Genomic DNA, 16795 nt, shown 5'->3' with positions numbered 1-16795 from the left:
TACTCCATTCTCTTGTTCTTTCAAGTCCGAGAGAGCTGTGCCAACCTTTATTCTGAACCGTCTATTTTTTAAAAAATTTTCAATAAAAATTGGCATTCTGCCTTTTAGTCTAAGTGCCTTCAGATCCCTTGTAACACCGTACTTCCACACAGTATCGTAGGCTTTTTCCATGTCAAAAAACACTGCTGTTAAATGTTCCTTCCTTACAAAGGCTTCTCTGATGAAGGTTTCAAGTCTGACTATGTGGTCTATTGAACTTCGGTTTTTCCTGAATCCTGTTTGAAATTCTGTAATAAGATTCTCTGTTTCCAGGAACCAGATTAGTCTTTTGTTTATAATCCTTTCCATGGTCTTACAAATGCAGCTTGTTAGAGCTATTGGCCTGAAATTCAATGGATCTGAGACGTTACTTGATTGGGATTGGATGTTTGAGTTTTCAGATTTGGGGATTGGTATTATTGTGGCCTCTTTCCAGGTCTCGGGTACGTTTCCACTGGACCATATAATATTGAAAATTTCAAGTAGGTATTTCATTGAGGCTTCTGGAAGTTTTTTGAGGATTTCATATGGAATTTCATCGGGCCCTGTAGCTGTGTCATGGGATTTGGTAAGCGATTCTTTTAATTCAGGCAAGGTAAGAGGTTGGTTGTATTTTTCAGTATTTTGTGATTTAAATAGAATTTTCTTTTTCTCTTCCTTTTCTCTAATCTTTTTGAATTTCTCTGTTTGTCTGTCACATGATGAAATTTTTGATAAATTATCTGCCAGGTTATTGGAAATGTCTTTTTGATCGGTGTATATTTTGTTGCCTTTAGAGATGTGGGATATTGGTGTACTACTACACTTTCCTTCTATTTTCCTCATCATGTTCCAAACTGTTTTCGCCTTGGTATTCACATTAATTTTGGATATATAATTTCTCCAGGTTGTTCTTTTGGATTCCTTTATGATTCGTCTGGCTTTTACTCTGTTGTTTTTGAAGAAATCCAGATTTTCGCTTGTTGGATACTTTTTGAATTTTCTCAAGGCAGCTCGTCGAGCTCTGATGGCTTTTCTGCATTCTTTTGTGAACCAAGGTTTGTTGTGATTGTTGGTTTTGGTTGTTTTCGGTATGGTATTATTTGCTATGTTTGTGAGTGTTTTAATGAAGTAGTTCAAATGGTCATCTTCATCATTCTTTTCGATAATTAATTGGTTTTTGTACTGTTCCTGGAAGTCTTCCCAATCCGCTTTATGTAGGTTCCATTTGGGTGTTTTTTGTTCAGTGCTAGTACTTAGACTTTCCAGGATGATTGGGAAATGATCACTCCCACAGGTGTCATTGTGTACTTTCCAGTCATAGTCCATATATATGGAAGGATCACATAAGGTAAGGTCAATGGCGGTGAAAGTACCTGTTGCTGGGTACATATAGGTGTAGTTTTGATTATTAAGGAGGCATAGATTATTTTTATTTATTATGTTTTCTATTTCTTTTCCTTTTTTATTTGTTTCTTTACTTCCCCATATTACATTGTGACTGTTGAGATCTCCTAGTAGAAAAAAGGGTTTAGGGAGTTGTTTTATTAATTGAGTTATCTCAGTTTCGTTGATTGTATCTTTTGGAGGGATGTATATTGAGCAAAGTGTTATAGTTCTATGTAGAGTCACTGAAACTGCAATTGCTTGCAAGTTTGTGTTTATATTTATTTGTCTTTGAGGGACTTCATTCTTCACAAGTATTGATGTGCCTCCAGAAGCTCTGTCCGTATCTTTATTTATGTAGTTGTAAGATGTGTAGTGTTTTATGTTGATGGTATTATTTTCTTTCAGAAAGGTCTCCTGTAGACAGACAAGTGCTGGGCTCATATTTGTTATTAATAATGTGAGTTCATTTTGGTTTGCTTTTATCCCTCTGATATTACATTGTAATATTTTGTTCATCATTTGGAATTGTGTTCAACTTCCATCGTCTCCAATCCCTCAAATCTATTTTCTGTCAGAGTCCCTGTTCGGGATATAGATCGGGATCTTTCTTTTTCTGTTTTTGTTTGTTTTTTTTTTTTGTCTGGGGGGATTTTTGATTCTTTTCTGGCTTGTGATGTGTTTGATGGTTGTTCGGTTGTTTTTGTAGAAATGGTTTGTGGTTTTGTTTCTTTTTGTGGTTCAGTAGTGTCTTTACTTAATATTATCCTTGGATTGGTTGCAGACATTGCACTATTCATTTTCCTCATTTCTTCTAATAGTTTTTTCATTTCCTTTATTAGTTTGCTTAGGACATCAATTTTCTTGTCAGTTGTATCCGTTACATGTATATGACCATTTTGATTGTTGATTGGATTAGTTTTTTTTGTTGCATCTGCATATGTTTTAGTTTCGATGATTTTCCTGGCCTCTGGGTAGGATATATTCTTTATATGTTTTAGTTTGGTCACTTCTTTTTCTCTTTTCCATATTTCGCAATATCTAGAGCCAGCGCCATGGTTTCCCAGGCAGTTGGCACACTTGAAATCTTTTCTGCAGTCAATGTGTGGGTCACTTTCTCCACATCTTCCACACACTGGTAATCGTGTGCACCGATCTTGATGGTGTCCAAACTTCTAGCACTTGAAGCATTGGAGGGGGTTTGGAATATAAATTTCTACATTTATTTTCATATATCCGACTTTCACTTCTTTGGGTATGGTGAGGGAATCGAAAGTTAGTATATATGTATTGGTATCGATTTTCTCACCGTTTTTTTAAATTTGAACTCTGCGAACATCTAACACATTCTGTTTCTGTAAGTTTGTCCGGATTTCCTCCAAGGGACAAAGTGCAAGTTCGTGGCTTTTCACTACTCCTTTGCAGGTATTTAGGGTTGGATGTCTGTAGCATTTGACTTTGATGTTTTCAAATAATTTTAGTTTCAATATTTCTTTAGTTTGTTCTTCGTTATGGGTTTCTATTAGTAGGCTGCCGTTAAATTGTTTTTTAATAGACTTTGGTTTTAGAGTTTTAAGATTTTTTTCAATTTTAAAAGGTGATAGTTTGCTCAAAGGAGTTTCCTCCATTGATTCTATTACTACGAATGTTGAGTTCCTTGGTTTTATCGTCTCTTCGTCAGAGCTACTGATGTCAGAGACATCAGAGTGGGTTCTCTTTGGGTGGTTGGGTGGTTTTTGGGAGGAATAAGCCATATATTTTGTTTTCTTTTTTCGTCATCTTTGTTCCCCACCCACCTCGGAGTCCTATTTGGGAAGAGCCTGGGGGGAAATCCATTCGCCCAGCCTCTACAGGGATACAATGATGATATAACCGACTTTGGTGGTATCATAATGATTATCTGTTCTCTCTTGATATTGCTATGGGATCTGTAGCAATCCTGAGGGGTTTACAGCCTCGTCATCGATATTCACACCTAATCGATTGACCCTCAGCCACCGCTTTCCATCATATATTAGGGAGTAGGGTTATTTGTGGGAGAGGGGGGATGTGTTGTATTAGTAGTGGGTTTTTGGAATGGGCAATATATGGTGGGGCTTGGCGTGACTGGCCGATTGGTCGGATCGGGCCTCTCCGACCGCCCGTCTAATCGAAGTAAGGGCCAAAGTAATGTGTTGCGGTGCCTAAACTTCTATGTATCCTGGTTTAGGTTCGCTCAATCACCAGGATCACGTCCTAAGACTTTACGGGTAGCAACCCACGGCTAACTGGTTGCCCCATTGAGGGATTTTTACCCTCTGCAGGAGGACAGTCGGTTTGTTCTCATGCCCTACCGACAGGGCAAAAAAATAAATAAATAAATAGATAATTTAATAGAATATATTTGTTTTCTTTTTCTTTCTTTTTTTGTTGTTTCTTTTCCTTTTTAAAATCTGTTTCTATTTAACCCATAGTTGGGACCCTAACAGGTACTACCACTCCGGGTCAGGGTGGACCTGGGAGCAATGGCAATTAAGAGGTGGCTCCACACTCCCCAAGCCCGTAAGCTGGACCTCACCATCGGATGTAGTTTAAGGTCATATCCAGGACCGGGAGTAAGGTAGGAAAAAATAAAATAAAAAGGGGGGGGGAAGGCTGTTGTTTTTGTTTTTGGTTTTGCAGAACATAATTAAGTTTTACAAAAAAGATCAGAAAACAAAAAAAACGTCAATGTAGGTGCATTTCGTCTCAGGAAGCCACAGGGCAGCCTGATCTGGTAGCACCAGACATTCATTCATAAAATAGTATAGTATAAACATTCATTCATAAAATAGTATATATAGTATAAACATTCATTCATAAAATAGTATATATAGTATAAACATTCATTCATAAAATAGTATATATAGTATAAACATTCATTCATAAAATAGTATATATATTGTATAAATATTCATTCATAAAATAGTATATATATTGTATAAATATTCATTCATGAAATAGTATATATATTGTATAAATATTCATTCATGAAATAGTATATATATTGTATAAATATTCATTCATGAAATAGCATATATTGTATAAATATTCATTCATGAAATAGTATATATTGTATAAATATTCATTCATGAAATAGTATGCATTGTATAAATATTCATAAAACACTATATACACAGACATGACAGAAAAGAATAGACACTATGATAAATATTTTTCCTATTATTAATATATACTTATTTATATTTACAGATAAGAATAGTGTTGAAATAGCTTAGAGTATCTCATTTAAATTGCATTTAACATCATTTAACCAAAAGAGCATCAGACCTATCAGAATTTCTGTGAGGACGAATCATGGGTCAACATGAAGGTGGTCTTAGTCCAAGCAAAGTAGCACCAAATCTTTCAATACTCCTTTTTACTGTTAGTAGAGTGATCGTACAATTCACAAGAGGACAAAGAACGCACAAAACCTCATCAAGGTCACCCCAGGCCTTCTGAAAATATCGTGCGTCTTGTGAAACAAAAAGTTGAAGATCCTCGGTGCAAAGTCTCTGACATTGCAATACAAGCTAGTGTCAGTCCCAGAACAGCTGTCAGGAATCTTCACAAGCTGAGCTACTAGGGTAGAGCTGCAAGAAGGAAATCTCTTCATCCTGCCAATATCAAGAAAAAAAAAATTGGACTCGTGAGATGATGGAGAGATCCATGTCATTTTCTCTGATGAGTCATGATTTGCATTATTTCCCACTAGTAGACGAGTATGACTATGGAGATTCTCTCAGCAAAGAGTTTGAGTTAAAAAGACTGCAGCCAATGCTGAAACATGAGGGTTTCTTGGTTATGGTATGGGGTGCAATTTGAAGTGACGGTCGTTCAGACCTGGTGGAGTGCGAAGAAAACCAATTCTGCGAAATATGTTTCAATATTATATGAACGACTCCTACCAATACTCTAAAGTGATAAAATGAATCAAGTTAACTCTCTATTTATAAAAGTCAAAGCTTCTTATCACGCTACTAGAACGACACAAGATTGGTTGAGCCAAAATAGGATTAATAAACTTCCATGGTCAAGTCAGTCACTGGATATGAACCCAATTGAAAACCTTTGAGGCATATTAGACAGGAACCTTCGCGAAAAGAAAATGAAGCCATCTTCTAAGTCTGAACATTTAGCATTATTGTATAGATATGGCAAGAAATTCTCTCTGATACTCTCTCCTCTGATCTTGATCACGTTGTACAATGGGGAAAGGAGTGGCTGGTTACTTTTTATGCATCTAAAACCAAGCTTCTATCTTTACATCATCAACGTTCTGATCCCCATCTGGCATCAATTAAAATGAATGGCTCTCGTCTTGGGGAGGGCTCAAGTTTTGACAGGCTTCTGGGCTTGACCTTTACTCCTGATCTTAAATGGAATACGTACATCAAATCTGTTGCCAAAGCCGCTGGAAAAATGGTCGGATCCTTCTATCGATCCAGTAGATATCTCACTGCTGATGCAATTCTCTATCTATATAAGAGCCAGATACGTCCAAGGATGGAATACTGTTGTCACATATAGGCAGGAGCTGCTAGAAAAGACTTGTCCTGCCTTGATAGGGTTCAAAATAGACTTCGCGGCCTGGTGGGAGATGTCCTTTTCTCTTCACTGCAACCTCTATCTCACAGAAGAGATGTTGCGCGTTTGTCTCTGCTTTATCGTTATTTTCATGGAAAGTGTTCGACTGAGCTTCAATCTATGGTCCCCCCTCGCCAAACTTTCACAAGAAACACTCGACTAGCTGAAAACACTATCAATAATTCCCCCCACTCTTTATCTGTGCCTAAACCTAAACATAAATTCCATGATCAAAGCTTCTTTCTTAGAACTGCACGCCTATGGAATTGTCTTCCGTTTTCCTGCTTTCCAGCTGTCTATAATATGGTTGTCTTCAAGTCCAACGTGAACAAGTTTCTGATGAGCCGTTCCGCTTAAGTTAACAAATTTACCGAACTTCCATTACTATTGATTACTTTGTCCTTTTGACTACTGTACACTCTTTAACCCTTATCCTTGAGTGGCCTATCGGCTTTGATAAGTGGTGACGCCTAGAAGGCTCCTAGCATAAAAAACAGCAAAGGGCATGTCAACCAAGTATTAGTTATTAAATTTGTGACCATTTATTTTTAATTTCGTTCTATAAATTATATGTTTATCGAAATAAACTGTTTCTATGGGTATCTATTCTTTTCTGTCATGGCTGTGTATAGTATAAATATTCATTCATAAAATCAACTGAAAGTTAACCGGTATATGTCCATAACCACCTCCACTCACCATGCAAAAACAAAAATACCAAAAATAAAGGAAAAATATTATGATGAAAATATTGTACACCAAAAATTATGTAAACTGATTAAGTGGTTCTATTTATAAAACAAATTTTATGAAAAATCGTCAATGTCTTGATACCATTTTGCAGAGCAATGGAGATAATTCCAAATAATTCAAACTTTTGCAAGATTTTAGAAAGCCGTTCTTAACATGGGGAAGAGCCTATGGATTATTATTATTATTCTCTTTATTTTTCTTTATAAAATACACTTATATATATATATATATATATACTCTTCTTTTTCTCTCTATTTTGTTTTCTCTCTATTTTCTTTCTCTATTTCTGTCTCTATTCCTTTTTTTTTTCTCTTCTCAATCACTCTCTCCCCATTGTAATCTTTTAACTTTATTTAAATTGCCTCTCCCTTTTTTATTTAATTAAAGTTCTGTGTTTTAAGTTTTTTAACTCCAACTTCTAAAGAGTTCCTACCTAAAATAAAAATCCATTATTCATTGAACTTTTGAATAGTCAAGTCGCTGCCTGATGATATCTGTTGTTTGATTGAAACAAGTGGCTATTTGTAGCAGCGGGATGTGAGCATGTTTATATAACAATAAACAAGTATATATATATATATATATATATAAATTTATGCAGATTTTGTATTTATTATTATCAAACTAATTTTCTCTTGATTATTATATTGTACCCAACATATAGTAAAAAAAAAAAAAAAATTACTTGATATTAGTGAGCATGAAAACCAAAACATTTAATGCTCCAACCATAGCTGTTACTATTTGAGTTGAGCTATTGTTAGATTGATAAGAAAGAGTAAAAAATTAAATGACTATAATGTATCTGCATTTGCGCATGCATACAAGAGTCGGATTCGAACTCTGAAGTATCTTCTCCAAGTAGGGCACCTGTGGAATGCTTCTGTAGCAGAGAGGGACATTCTTTTAATTAGTTTAAAGACTCCAAATATATTATTTTATGCGAGTGTGAAGACTCAGTAATTTTATCCAAAGATTTCCTGTGTCTGTTATTCATCTACATATGAAACTTTGACATTTAAAAAAAAAAAAAAAATTAATATTAATTATTTACTGAAATCAAAGTAGAATGGATGTTAAAATCCAAATTAAAATCATTTTGTAAACATTACTATATTTTTAATTACTTTTCTCATTCCTCCATCCGGACAATGCCAGGTATATACATCTAGTTGATTAATAAAATAATTTAATTTTATTTTTTCCCCCCTTCATCCAATTACTTTACCCAGGACTCTTCTCAACAGGGAAAAACCCAGGAAGTCGATCACGTCAAGTACTTGAGCTCAATATTTGTCACCACAGGTCAGGTGTACGATGCCATTAACGTCTGAATCTACAATGCCAGGCATTCTTTCAGTCACCTACAATCCTGTCTGTGGTTTTGATCCGAGATCACAATCGACACCGAAGTTAATGGCTGCAAAACCTGACCGATGAGAACTGTGGATCTCAAAAGGTTACAAGTGTTTAACCTATATTCTTCTACTTAATTTTACAGGTCTACTGGCATGATTTTGTTTTCAATACACAAATTTGAATGTGATGTAGCATCATTCTTTCAACAAGAAGATTTCACTGGATTGGTTATATTATGCTCCCCAATCCAGGGGAGTCAATCCACGAAATAATAGATCCAGAACAACAACAACACGTTTTTATGACAGACATCTTTGAATTTTTGAACATGTCACAGGGAGATTAAAGCATCAACACTCCCTCCCCATCTTTAATCCTAACTTTTCTTCCTAAAAATCGAACCTTTTGCTCAATATCATAAATTGTTTTTTCACTGTAAAAAAAAAATTAAAAAAAAAAACAAACTACTTGATGAAATTAAGTGAAATTTTTTTTTTCAGAGAACTTCATTCCATAATGGATACGTACAATATAACCTTATTTTTTTGATATTTTCAGTTTTTAATGTCTTGATTAAACAGTACAAGTACCTAAGTTAGAAACAGAATTTCATAGAAATCACATTAAAAATCGTTTTCCCCTAATGATATCACTGAAGGTTCCATGGTTTGCAATAATTTTGTTTTTCTTACCTGAGAGTCTTAGACTTTGAAGCAATATCCTTCATTTGGTCAATGTCTTTTTGAATCTCTTTGATTTCACTTTGAAGATTCTGCTTAGATACTTCCACCTGCTGCGATAACTGTGCAAATGTTGACGCCAGTTCCCTGCAGAGAAAACCAAAACATTTTTCAAGTATTAATAAATAGAAATGTTTAAAAGCAGAAGAAAGGGTATTTTAGTATTGAAAAGGCATTCCTTCCAGACAATAGAAGCACATTAAAGAAAGCTGATATTATTGCTTGGTTTACGAACACTGATGAATCATGTTTGACTTCTGCTGTTAAACTAAAGAAAAAAAGGAAAATTTAAAAAAATCTAAAAGCATTAATAGATAGAAATATTTAAAAGCAGAAAAAAAGTATAGATATTTTAGGATTTAAAAGGAATTCTTTTAGACAACATAGGCACATTTTCAATAATAAAAAAAAATTAATATTTTTTTTTGGTTTAGAATAGGGGTGGGCAAACTACGGCCCGCGGGCCGCATGCGGCCCACCAAAGGAATTCATGCGGCCCTCCAAGTACTGAATATTGAATTGTGGTTTCTCATAGCTGTGCGGACTGCCGGACACAAATACAGATAGATCCTTGCAATAAATGAAAATTTGGAGATGAAAAAATACCTTTGTTAACAATCTAACTAAATTTCTTGAGAAAGAAAAACAAATAAAGTAAAAGAAAATGAAGAAACCTTATGAATTACACATTAAAAAATGACTGTTTTATGGGGACTGGTAAGTTTACACTTGGTTCCCAGCTAGACTGCCAGGCGCAACTTTATCGAATCCTTTTTGATTTGCCCTGGCCGAAAACAGGCAATAAATTATTTTGATATACTAAAAATATTGTGGGGACCATAAAATCTGGTGCTTGTAGTCTGGGGTACAGCAGACCAACCGATCAAGTCTTAGCGAACTCTCTCTCCCATCTCCATTACTCCTAAAAGACACTAAAATTTCCATATGATATTTAGAATTTCCAAAGAAAGGACATCTTATAAATTCATTGCCAAGCATTTTCGTAAGTAAAAATATTGACTAATTATTTTATTTACATCTGTAATTATGCTAATTTGTTACAAAAATTTAGTAAATTTAAATTCCCATTATGTAATTTCGTAAGTCAAACTTTTTAGAATATCAATAAGAGGGTTTTATACAAATTCAAGCAAAATATTTTTTAAAAAATGTAATCAATATTGACCCGTTTTGTCAAATATTTACTTGTTCAAAATATCTTGATTCAAATAATACCTAAAATTTAAAATTTTACAGGACGCCTACATATATATATATTAGTCAATTTTGTACATCTATTACTGATTAAAATAAATTAACTGATTTATAAAATATTTATTAAAACACACTTTTAATCTTGTTTTCCATTTTTCTATAATTGACCAAAAATTAATTCAATATATGCAAAAAGTTTATAAAAGGTAACATTTTGTAAGGGTTTAAAAAAATTGCAAAAATGTGTGAATACCAATCGAATCTTTGATTTGTTTCATGCGGTTTCAATTTTTTTTTTTTTGTTATGTTTTCGATAACTATATTTTGAAATCCTCATTTTACTTTTTTAATATTTTCGTAAATTGTATCAACATTATGGTAACTATGGATAAGCACGCTATATTTTTCGGTTGTCACAAAAATGGAGCGGAACTTCTAATTTCGTTCTGGTTTACTGATTTTTTGTTAAAAACTACGAATGCGTGAAATAAGTCAATTTTAATAGAAAAAACAAATTCAGCGAAAAAATAATTTATCGAAAAAAAATATAAAAAAACAAATAATTTAAAATAAATTTATAAATTCTATCGTTTCATGTTAATACCAATCAAAAATGGATTCATTCCCGTTAATTTAACAAATATCAATGATTTAAAATAAATTTATAAATTCCATTTTAATGTTAATAACAATAAAAAAAAATATTCCCGTTAAAATTAAAAACAAATTTTATTTTTTCGTTTAAAAAAATGAGGGTTGTATTACTGTACACATAGATTCGAAAAAGTTGTCAAAAAATCAAATATATAACAAATAAATGTTATCAAAGGCAAGATAAGTTACTTTTCTACCTAACTGGATATTCTATTAGTGTTTTTATTTAATGTAACATGTTTATTCATCTCAAAAAGCATACAGTGTTTACCGATGTATTGGAAAATTAAAAATGGCGCCTGATTCTCTCTTTGACACCGTGGGGTTTTAACAGTATTTTGTTTAATTTTTTATTTTTAACTCCTTTTCCCAAACTTACCATGTCAAAGAGAGAGTCGGTTGCCATTTTTAATTTTCCAATACATCGGTAAACACTATGTTTTTCGAACTGAATAAACGTGTTACATTAAATAAAAACACTAAAATATATCCAGTTCGGTAGAAAAGTAACTTACCTTGCCTTTAATAACATTTATTTTTTATATATTTGTTTTTTGACAACTTTTTCGAATCTATGTGTACAGTAATACAAACCCCCAAAATGTTCATTTGCTATATATATAATTTGTTGTTTATAATTTTCTTTCTGAAAATAAAATCACAATAGTTGTTCTTATTTACAATGCCTCCCCACGGGACAGAGTTAGACACCAGGATCGTTTTTTAACGTGGAGAAAAGGAACAAAAATAAAAAATTGTCTCAGTCGTGAAGGATTTCTCTTCCACTGACAGAGAACAAGAAATTGAAGTGCAGCATCTGAAGAACAGATACTACACTTTGATCTCGTCTCGAAGGCCAAGTAAAAACATTGTTTTTTAGTTATCCGTGAATAAATTCAAACATTGATTGATATTCATTTTCTTATTTTCATACGATTTCTTGGTCGCGTGTTCAATTAGAAAATTATTTTTAGCACTGTAACGAAATTAGAAGTTCCGTAGGCACCTGCAAAATTCACCACAGAATTACCCCCCCCCATATGTAACACGATGTAACTTTATTATAACTTATATATATTATATCAATATAACTTCTGTACCATTTAAAAGAAGAGCAAAATAAACTAGTAATAATTAAAAAAAAATTTCATCGTACGAAAATAATGAAATTGCGAGACGAAAATCGTGTTTACATAATTGGCGCTTTAAAATAACATTCCCATGTAGTAAGCATTGAAAACATATCCGTTTAAGAAATCTAGCAAAAATCAACTAATGGTCAGATTTTCGTGAAATTTTCGATGCTTATCCATTTTTGAATTGACAAAAACTTTGAAATTACAGAAGAATTGCTATCCATGGAGTCTCTCAAAGACACAGTCACTGGAAACGATTTATACAACAGTATCATTAGCAGTCTAATCAGGTCTAGGTTAAGCCTGGATAAACTGGCAAGTATTACAACTGATGGCGCTCCTTCACTCAGAGGCAAACACTGTGGCCTTGTGACCTTGATGAATAAAAAAAATCAAAGAAGATTTTCCATCGCACATTGTGTTGTCTTTTTACTGCATCATACATCAAGAAAGCCTCTGTAAATCATCTTTGAAACTCAAAAATGTTATAGATCCAGTAGTGCGTGCAGTGAACTTAAGAGCATGGGGACTGAAACACAGGCAGTTCCAATGTTTCTTGTAAGATACGGAGGCAGATTTTATTTCACACAAATATCTGATGGTTAAGTATGGGGGAAGTACTGAAGAGAATATGGGACGTTAAAGCAGAGGTTGTCATGTTTTTAAATATGAAAGAAATTCCTTGTGACTTTTTAAAAGAAATGGAGTGTGACGAATGGGTTTGTGATTTTGCATTTGCTGTAGACATATTGCAAAAGCTGAGTGAGTTAAATACCAAACTACAATGCAAAAGTGTATTTGCTCATGAATTGTATGTTGAAGTGAAAGCGTTTCAATTGAAACTTAAACTTTTTGTCAAGCAGCTTAAAGAGCAAAACTTTGTTCATTTTCCTCTGTTGAAAACACGAGCTGTTACACAAGCATTATCAGACAAATACAGTTCCAACTTGATGGCTCTAAAAGAGGAATTTATCAGAAGATTTGCTGATTTCAAGGCAATTGAAGGACAGTTTGATTTGCTCAGCTCACCTTTTGCATGTAACATTGAAACAGCTGCCGAAGAACTACAGGTAGGTCTTATTGATTTGCAAGCCGACAACTCTTTAAAAAGGCTCTTTGAAAATAAACAACCACTAGTCGAATTTTATGCGTCTCTGCAACCAGAAAAGTTTAAAAATCTGAAAAATCTTACAAGGAAGATGTTTGTGTTATTTGCTTCAACTTACATATGTGAGCAGACTGTTTCCATATTGGAAAATTAACAAGTAAAAGAACAGATCACTTCTCACAGATTTAAATCTTCAGTCAGTGTTAAGAATCAGTACAAGCAACTTGACACCTAATTTCAACAAATGATTGGAGTCAGTTGCATCATTCTCACGGAGTCATTTTGATCCTTCTGTTGCTCAGTTGCTGAGCTATTGTGTTTTTCAAATAAATATATTTCATATGAAATTACTGTTTTAAAATATCAATAGAAATATGTTTTCCTCTTAAAATTGAGTTACTTTATTTTTAAATAAATGTGCTTCATGTGACGGTTCTTTTTTAATATATAAATTCATTTTTGTTATTTGAGTTACTTTATATGTGTATCTTTTAAAAGATTTTATTCTAAAATACTAATTAATAAGATATTTTTTATTCTTCAAACCAGGTTATTTGTTTTTCAAATGTGTTTCATGTGAAGCTCATACTTCAAAATACATATTAATAAAATTGTTTTCTTTTAACGTTTAAAGTTACTGTATCTTTCAAATAAATGTGTTTTATGGGAATCTTCTATAGTACTTTAAAATGCTAATAAATGAAAATTAATTATATTTTTTCTCTGAAATCCTTTTATTTTGTCTTTTTTAAAATATCAATTATATTGGAAAATATACTATGCGGCCCAGTAAAATTTAGAATTTTTTAATGCGGCCCTTGCACTGAAAAGTTTGCCCACCCCTGGTTTAGGAGCATGGATCAATCAATGTTGACTTCTGATATTTAAACGTGTCAAAAAAAAAAAAAAAAAAAAAAAAGTAAGCAAAAAAGATATATTTGTTTGAAGTAGCTAAGTGGTCTTGGCTACATAGAAACAAACAAACAAAAAATATTTTGAATGCACACACTGTATCAAAGAACCGAAACCAGACTTACTGTTTCACTTGATGGCTGCAGTTTGAACTGGTCAAATCCACAATTAAACGCAGCTTGCTACTGGAATATTCTACATACTGCCGCTTAAAGGCACGCTCTTTGGCCTTATTGGTCCAGGTGAGACGCTCATAGAAATAGAGCAGACCATACAGGGCCCCACTGACTGCTATCACTCTCCATCCAGCTGCTTTGGCCACCTGAAAATACAGCAATAGTTATCAAGTTAGAGAGAAATTACAACTGTCAAGAGGTTAGCTAAAAAAATGGTCACGTATGGCTGCTTTGTTTTATAGAATATCGAACTTAATTAGACCATGTGATACTGAATTCATTTATTTTGGTAAAGATTATAATTTCAAGTTTTTAATACATAGACAAACGTGGCAATTTTCATAAACCCTGAACGTTTGTATTTTTTGAACTACTGTTATCATCTTGATTGTTTTTCTCACACTTCAACCAATCTAACCTTTGATCTTCTGCAATGTACGCGAGGTGCCTTCAATAAGTTTCCAGACTTTTATCGTATGGGCTCTTTTATGTATAGTACACATATGAAAGTGTAATCCCTTTTGAAGTAATCGCTTCCGGCTGCAATGCACTTGTATTGTTGTGCCAACAACTTCTGGAAGGCCCCATGACAGTCCTCTTGTGCGAGTATGTCAATTATCCTTGTCATAGCCTCTTTCATCTCAATTGTCTTATAACGACAACCTCTAAGGTTTTCTTTGAGCTTAGGGAATAACCAAAAGTCACAGGGAGCAAGGTCTGGACTATAGAGAGGGCGAGGAACTTTCTTGCCCGTCTTGGTCAAATAGTCTGTGACAAGGATGGAGTTGTGGACTGGTGCATTCGTACAAATCTTCTGCATCTGCGGATAATTATGTACAGTTCCTACACTGACATAAAACTATGCACTTTTTTCTATAGACACATGACGATCCTTATCCATGAAATTCTTTATTTGGCCAATCAACTCTGGTGTTCTGACTTCCTTACTCCTCCCATACATCTCATCATAGCTCACAGACTCCTTGCCTTCCTTGAATCGCTTATGCTATTCAAAAACTAATTCTCGATTCATGCAAGATGGTCAGAAAGCAGTCTGAAGCATTTCTTATTTTTCTGTGGCATTTTCCAAGTTCAAAACAGAATTTTATTGCACATTCTTTTTCTAAAGTGTCCTCATGCCCAGATTGCATTTTTGAAATTCACCAGCTGTGATAATCAGGCTTTAGTATGGTGTCTTCCAATTCCTGCTGTAGCTGTTCATTTGAACCTGAAATCATAAAAATTGGCCAGTCTTCTCATAAGATGTATAGCAATAACATACTGAATTTTCAAGAATCTAAGACAATTTTAAATGCCTGTGCTAAGAGAGTCTAGAAACTTATTTAAGGCACGCTGTATCTTGTTCCCTTAGCTTTGACTGAAATAATTCACAATTGTATTCTTAGTATCGTCCCCACTGCCCCACTGAGGATTGAACCCCCAACTTCTAGAAGAGTGTCACTACTAAATTTTGCCTAGTACTTTATCCATTATGCCATGGGCCCCTATAAATACTATGAATACAATTGCAAATTAGATAAGATTTCTATGGATAGGGTAGGTGAATGAGTGAAAATCTTGCTCCAATGCAGCAAACATTGTAGAGAATATTACGTGATTCAACAGAATATTATGTGATTCAACAGTGATATTACGTGATTCAACAATGATATTACGTGATTCAACAGAATATTATGTGATTCAACAGAATATTACGTGATTCAAGATATATATTATGTGATTCAGAGGGATGCAACAGAATATTATGTGATTCAACAGAATATTATGTGATTCAACAGTGTAATTACTGCATCTCTATTGTTACGAGTTTTGCCAACGTGATTAGTGAAATCTTACTTTTTAAAGAGACAATTATTCTTGTCTAAGTGAAAGAGCTTAGTCTTTTTTGTTCTTCAATTCTTCTGTTGCATATAGTCAATATAACTACTTAAAATTTTTATTATCATTAACTACATAAAGTAAATTTACTCAACAGCTTTGAAAGAAAATTCTCCTTCCATTATGTGGAGCAGACAAGAAAATTTTGCACAAATTATCTTCATTTTTCTCGCATAGACAATTTTAAGGATGGATATGAAAAAATGGTTATAGCCAAGATTATCTGCTTTTTTTTTCACTTTTGGTTTCTGCTTAGCAGATGAGATGATGGTAATAAGCAAGATATAGTCCCTTCTAATGATTGTCTTCCTCTTAGATAACCTGTAAGGCCCTCCTCCCCATTCTCATAATAAGAAATGCTTTTTTTGCCTGCTTGACCATGCCTAATTATGCTGCCAAATGCTCAGCAGAAACTGGGATTTAAAAAGAGCAGACAATCTTGACTATAAGCGAACATCTTTTCTTAAAAGAGAGTAAAAATAGAGCAATAACAAAAAAAAAAAAATATCAATTTGCATTTTTTGTAAATTATTTATATTACTAGCTGTAACCTGGCACGCATTGCTGTGAATGGAAGAATCCCCATCACTGGGGTTTTAGCACCCCAAAATCTACCCAACAAATATTTTGTTATATACGAGCATGAGATGGACGTTTCCAACCTCAAAAAAAGGATAAGTAAAAGGAAGAAGAAATAAACAAAATGGAAAGATTGTGAAAACTGAAACAGAGGAAAGTAAAATAAATAAATAAATAAGAACACGAAGAAACGATGTTAAACCTGCCGAAAAAAGAGGAAACACAGAAAGAGAGAAGAAATAAATCTGAGAA

At 33.6% G+C, this 16795-nt stretch overlaps 1 protein-coding gene across 2 annotated transcripts in view; it reads right to left on the bottom strand.

Annotated features, from left to right (window-relative positions):
* LOC145297816 (mitofusin-2-like) overlaps positions 1–16795 on the bottom strand; it is a 130224-nt gene that overhangs the window by 4629 nt on the left and 108800 nt on the right. For both annotated transcript variants that reach the window (XM_080144141.1, XM_080144132.1), the window contains exons 15-16: positions 14015–14211; positions 8817–8951 (exon numbers count right to left, since the gene is read on the bottom strand). In XM_080144141.1, the coding sequence (XP_080000267.1) occupies positions 8817–8951; positions 14015–14211 (332 nt within the window). The remainder of the gene's footprint in view (positions 1–8816; positions 8952–14014; positions 14212–16795) is intronic.

The sequence above is a fragment of the Euprymna scolopes genome, chromosome 2 (genome assembly GCF_053919585.1).
Source record: "Euprymna scolopes isolate OS-2025 chromosome 2, ASM5391958v1, whole genome shotgun sequence".
Classification (NCBI taxonomy): Eukaryota; Metazoa; Mollusca; class Cephalopoda; order Sepiida; family Sepiolidae; genus Euprymna; species Euprymna scolopes.
This window is presented reverse-complemented; position numbering and strand designations above follow the sequence as displayed.